The sequence below is a fragment of the Bidens hawaiensis genome, unplaced genomic scaffold (genome assembly GCF_021521415.1).
Source record: "Bidens hawaiensis isolate Kalapana, Puna unplaced genomic scaffold, B.hawaiensis_p1.1 tig00007409_1, whole genome shotgun sequence".
Lineage (NCBI taxonomy): Eukaryota > Viridiplantae > Streptophyta > Magnoliopsida > Asterales > Asteraceae > Bidens > Bidens hawaiensis.
The window spans coordinates 955105-961338 of NW_027491513.1; the positions used below are offsets into that span (position 1 = coordinate 955105).

At 42.7% G+C, this 6234-nt stretch overlaps 1 protein-coding gene across 1 annotated transcript in view; it reads right to left on the bottom strand.

Moving 5' to 3' along the window:
* The window catches only part of LOC143635074 (uncharacterized), a 37822-nt gene extending 31870 nt beyond the window's left edge, over positions 1-5952 (bottom strand). Inside the window, exons 1-3 of the mRNA XM_077102976.1 lie at positions 5544-5952; positions 4547-5081; positions 4361-4497 (exon numbers count right to left, since the gene is read on the bottom strand). Of these exons, the coding sequence (XP_076959091.1) occupies positions 4361-4497; positions 4547-5081; positions 5544-5952 (1081 nt within the window). The remainder of the gene's footprint in view (positions 1-4360; positions 4498-4546; positions 5082-5543) is intronic.
* Between the last annotated feature and the right edge of the window lie 282 nt (positions 5953-6234).

Consider the following 6234-nt stretch of genomic DNA (forward strand, 5'->3'; position numbering starts at 1 on the left):
TAGCTTCTCTCTTGGAGATGTTGAAAACCCTCGCCTCGGCCTTCGGCTTTTCTTTCATTTTCCCCTTCAAGGAAGTCCCCTGGTCGAACCCACCCACCCCCCCTTATGGTGGGGCAGTTAGAGGCTAAGTGTCCAGGCCTCTTACAGTGGAAACAGGTCAGGGTCAGACACTAGTGTTGGGGGTGTCCAGTCTTATCACATCGAAAGCAGGAACCAGATCCAAATTACATTCCCCCCTGTGCGGTTTCCCGCACTTCTTGCATCTACCCAGTGTCGTATCCCTCTTAAAATCCGAAGTCTCCGTTTTCACTCTCTTCTCAGCCGAATTAAAGTTGTTTCCCCCAAGCCGCTAACCGTAAGAATTTGAATTCCAAGTCTTCCTAGTGTCAGACAGCAATAACTTCTCTCTCTGATCATACAAGGTACCCGCTAGGGTAACCACCGAATGGAACGAGCTCATGTCGGTAGTCACCACACCCCTACAAATATCCCCCGGAAGACCCATCACATACTTTTTGATCCTCTTTGCTTCAAGACTAACCAGATCGGGACAATAAACGAGCCATCTGATTAAACTTTGTGGTATACTCCCGATTGCGTCATACTACCCGCCTCCACGGTCAAGAAATCCTGTTCAATCTTATCCAACTCATGCGGAGGACAAAACTGATCGAGAACCAACTTCTTCAACTCCTCCCAAGTCATCCTCATAATAGAACGATCATCCATGGCCTACGCCAGATTATCCCACTAACACAGTGCCTCGGAACGAAACGAGGCAGTAGCATAAGTCACCATGTCTTCCCCTTTACACTTACTGACCCTCAATACGGCTTCAATCTCTCTCACCCACCGATGAGCTGCCAACACATCCTTAGTACCATCGAAAGTAGGAGGGTCACATTTCTTAAAGTCCCCATATGAACAGGCCCGAGTAGACACACTAAACGCACGAACCTCTTCTTCCTCCTTACTCGGCACAATCACCTCGTCCTCGACCTGAGTCTCCTTCCCTTTCCCCTACTTATCCGCACTCTTACCAACCAATGTTTCCTCCAAGGCCCTAACAGCCTCAGCAACGATCTCGGAATGGCGCTATGAAGAACCTGGTAGATCTCATCCTCGATCGCCGCGCACATAGTAGGATCTAAGGCGGGGTTATCCTCCTCCTCCTCATGAATCGGGGTCTCTTTTTGCTGCGGAGTTGGATTCTCTCTCTCGGCCTCGGCATGTGGCTTACGACCACGGCCACGAACACTAGGATGACCTCTCTTAGCTACAAGAGTATCAACCATGACTTATCCCCACAAAGACAGAATTTTAACACGGTCAAGTACAAGTAGTATTTACAACATGTAAGGTAAGGGTAAACTGCTAATAACGTTGATCAAGTGTAATTAGTCGTTTACTTTTCCCGCCCGTCCTAAGCACCCCTGCCCCTAACCATATTAGCATTCTATCTAACACTTAGACATTTATTCACATAATGAAATTTTAAAACCCATAAGAATGACTAAATAATTAAAATTACCTCTTGGCGTGCAGCTACTCGCGGTTGGCATTTCTAGTCTTTTCTTTTACAATTCGAGTCTAAACATTCAGGAATGCTCGGATCCCTCGAACCATGGCTCTGGTACCAACTTGTAACACCTCGAATCCCAGGAATCCTACAGTTGGTAATCATATCCAAAAATTTTCACAAACATTTAAAACCAAGAAAAGTCATTTCTTTTAAAACCAGTTCAGAGTAAATAACAGCGGAATAATAAATGTCAAGATTCCCAAAACCGGGAAAAATACCAAAACCAAATTTGAATACGTTTCGTAATAATTAAAAAGAAACAGTTTGCATTATTAATTTCCCCGACTAGATAGTAGTCCCGAGCACGTCCAAGCGGTAAACCTCCTCATCTCTTAACCTGAAACTCAAACTAGCATACACACAAAGTCAGCTTAAGCTGAGTAAGTTCAAGTTTTAATATACGACATATATATAAATCATTCCAAGAATCAAAGTATACTATGGGATATGAACAAATAGGCAAATGGGTAAATGATAAGTAGCCATATATATATATATATATAACATCCAAATAATATAATTAAGGTCGAACACGCGTACGACCTAAGCATGTGATACAGGATTTTAAGGGCCCGTTATGATGATTATGCCACACGAGCCGCCCCCCTCACGGGCATTCTAGGGCCCGCCACAGGATTTTAGAACCTGAGTAGTATAGTTTGCCCGGCCAAAATCATCACGCATGCAACATTCAATATGATGGTGATTCATGCCACACGAGCCTCCCTCTTCACGAGCTTTCCAGGGCCCGTCACAGGATTTTAGAACCTGAGTAGTATAGTTTGGCCTGGCTAAGATCACCATACACCGTATACCAACACACATTAGGCATACGCAACCGTCCTTAGTCACTAATAACTAATCAACATCACCAATCATAGGCCATAGGGTAATACATGCGTATATATATATATATATATCATCCCAAGATATACCATAATACAAGTAAGCCTATGCAAAATCATTTAAACAATTTAACAAGTAAATTCAGTTAGGTGTGTATGCTAGCTCAAAACTTGAAAAGAGTAAAAAGGGGCATCATGAACTATCCTGACACGAGGCACACAATCACCACAAGCTAGAGAGCCCCTAAGCATTCCCACAACTCACACGCCTGTCGAATTACACACAATAATTACTAACGATACCAAAAGGACTCGTTTATCCTACGAGGCGTTCTAACATGGTTCCACCCTTAGATACTCCCAGGAATAAAGAATTCCCAAATTACCCCCCGGAAGTTGCTATATGAGACGAATATGCGCGTTTGTGAGTTGTTTAAGCACTTAACTACCAACTCAGCCCCGTGTGGACCAAATTTAATAAAATCACTGCCAACAAGACACTACACAAGTTGGATGGGTCGGTAACTCGCGAGCACAACGCACCAATTATCAAATAAACGCGAATTCGCGTTGTACCGACCCGTTTGAGTAACCGACAACCAATTCAGCCTCAATACTTAAAAAAAAAATTTTCCAACAGCGCGTATATCAAACCGAATCTGCCCAAACTGAATTGGTTGTTAATTCCTTCAATACTCGCGTTAAACGCAACAATTCAACAATCTAGACAACCGTACACTAGTTTTCAATCTATCGCTAGTCGACCAATCAAACGAACACCAATGCTCACGATATTAAAGTATGTTATCTTGGACATACCTAGGAAGATTATGCAGCAAGAACCTCAATCAATACAGCCCCGAAAGATGCTTGAACGGGCAGCCACCGGTTAAGCCTATAGCAACCGATTTCCGACCAATAAGCGAGTTATAACGATAAATTAAGGTGTAAAAGATTACTAGGGACGTTAAACTAACCTTGAATTGGGATTTCACATCTTAAACTTGTATGGAAAAAAGAAAAATAGGGGTGAGGTTGGCTGCTGCTCCTCCTGCTGATCGGAAATCATAGGGGGAGTGGTTTAGGGTTTGTGTTATAAAACTTAATTTTACACTCTAGCCCCTTGAAGTTGGAAATTGTGATAACTTGGGTGAAAGGTTAAGAAATTAACTTACGGAAGTGACGAGGAGGTCCCCGAAGAATGCCGGATCAAACCCGAAAATTTATACAAACACTACATAGCTTCCAACACTTAACAAAAAATTAACGGACGTTACAATAAGGGTGGTTCCAATAGGCGTTTTGGAAGCGGTACGGTAAGCCCATAAAGCATCATTTAGTTTATTCGACCAATCCTTCCGATCGGGCCTTACCATCTTTTGTAAAATTTCTTTAATTTGCCTATTGGAAACCTCCACTTGCCCACTTGTTTGAGGGTGATATGGAGCTGCAATACGATGGTTTACGCCATACCATTTAAGTAGTTTTCCAAAATTGAAGTTTTTGAAATGTGAACCCCCATCACTAATGATAATGTGGGGGATGCCAAAACGTGAAAAAATGTTAGACTGGACAAACTTACAAACAACGGTATGGTCATTCGTCTTGGTGGCGATTGCTTCTACCCACTTAGACACATAATCAACCGCCACCAAGATATATAGATTACCACATGAATTAAGGAACGGGTCCATAAAATCAATCCCCAAACATCAAAGATGTCGACAACTAGGATTGGTTGCATGGGCATCTCGTCCCTCTTTTAAATGCCCCCCATCTGTTGGCATCTAACACAGTTCTTAACAAACGTTGTTGCATCCTTAAATATGGTAGGCCAAAAAAATCCACACGCAAGCACGCAATGTCCTGTCTTTTGGCCGCTGAAATGGCCTCCAAAAGCTGACGAATGGGCATGGTGCGTGACAGTCCGAACTTCTTCCTCCGGTATCTAACGCCTCATCACTTTGTCCGCACCAATCTTGAACAAATCCGGATCTTCCCACACATAATATTTCACTTGAGAGAGGAAATGCTGCTTCTTCTTCCTTGGCTAAAACTCCGGAATTGTATCTGCAACAAGAAAATTAATAATGTCAATATACCATGGTAAAGTTGAAACGGAGAACAATTTCTCATCCGGGAAAGACTCATTGATGGCCCTCTCGTCTTTTCCTCCTCTTCTTGTCCTACAAGTCCTGACAAATGATCCGCTACCACATTCTCGCTTCTTTTCTTGTCACGGATCTCCACATCAAACTCTTGGAGCAGTACAATCCACCTGATCAAATGCAGCTTCACATCCTTCTTCTCCATCAAGTACTTGACTATGTTGTGATCTGAAAAAACAAGAACCTTGCTCCCCGAAATATAAGATCGAAACTTATCAAGTGCATATACTACTGCAAGCAACTCCTTTTCCGTAGTGGTGTAATTAATTTGAGCATCGGAAAGGGTTTTGCTCGCGTAGTATATGGCAACGGGCTTCTTATCCACCCGTTGACCCAACACGGCCCCGACTGCATAATCACTTGCGTCACACATAATCTTAAATGGAAGTGACCAATCATGTGACAACAAGATCGGGGCTTCAACCAATTTGTTTTTTAGTACATTAAAAGCCTCAAGACATTCTTCGTTAAAAACAAATGGCACATCTTTTAATAACAAATTACACAACGGTTTAGATATGACACTAAAATTCTTAATCAACCGTCGGTAAAAACCGGCATGACCCAAAAATGCCCTTATCCCTTTTATATTAGTAGGCAGTGGTAAATTAGATATGACTTGGATTTTTACCCGGTCAACCTCAATCCCCCTACTTGAGATGACATGTCCCAAAACCGTCCCTTCTTGAACCATAAAGTGGCTCTTTTCCTAACTTAAGACCAAATTCGTTTCCACACATCTTTTTAAAAATTTAGATAATTCATTTAAACATTTTTCAAAAGATGACCCGAAACTCGAAAAATCGTCCATAAAAATTTCAAGTGAATCTCCGACCATATCTGAAAAGATACTCATCATACACCTTAATGTGGCCGGGGTATTACACAACCCAAAAGGCATTCGCCTATATGGAAAAATGTCGTATGGACACGTGAAAGTGGTCTTACTTTGGCCATCGAGGTGAATAGCAATCTGATTGTACCCTAAATAGCCATCTAAAAAGCAACAAAACTTCTGACGTGCAAGTTTCTTGGTGATTTGGTCAATAAACGGAAAGGGAAAATGGTCCTTAGATATTGCCGCATTCAACTTTCTATAATCAACACAAATTCGCCACCCGGTTACCGGTCGGGTGGCAATTTCCTCACCATTCTGATAATAGGTTATCTGAATACCCGCCTTCTTCGGAACCATTTGTGTTGGACTTACCCACGTGCTATCCAAGATCGGGAAAATGATGCCCGCGTCCAACCACTTCAAGACCTCCTTCTTCACTACCTCCCGCATGTTTGGATTCAACCTTCTTTGTGCATCATGAGTGAGTTTTGCCTCGGGATTGGTGATGATCTTATGCATGACAATGGATGGGCTGATCCCTCTCAAATCTGATATCATCCAACCAATCGCCGCCTTATGCTCTCTCAAAACTTCCACCAACGCCTTCTCTTACTCGTCTTCCAAATTTGTAGCGATGATGGCCGGTAAAGTCTCTCCTTCCCCCAAGAACACGTATTTCAGGTGTTTCAGGAGCTCCTTCAATTCAACACCCGGCGGACTCTCCAATGGTGGTCTCAACTTTGAATCAATCGTATCGGGCAACCTCTCTACCTGCTAAGACCATGCGGTTTCCCAATACTC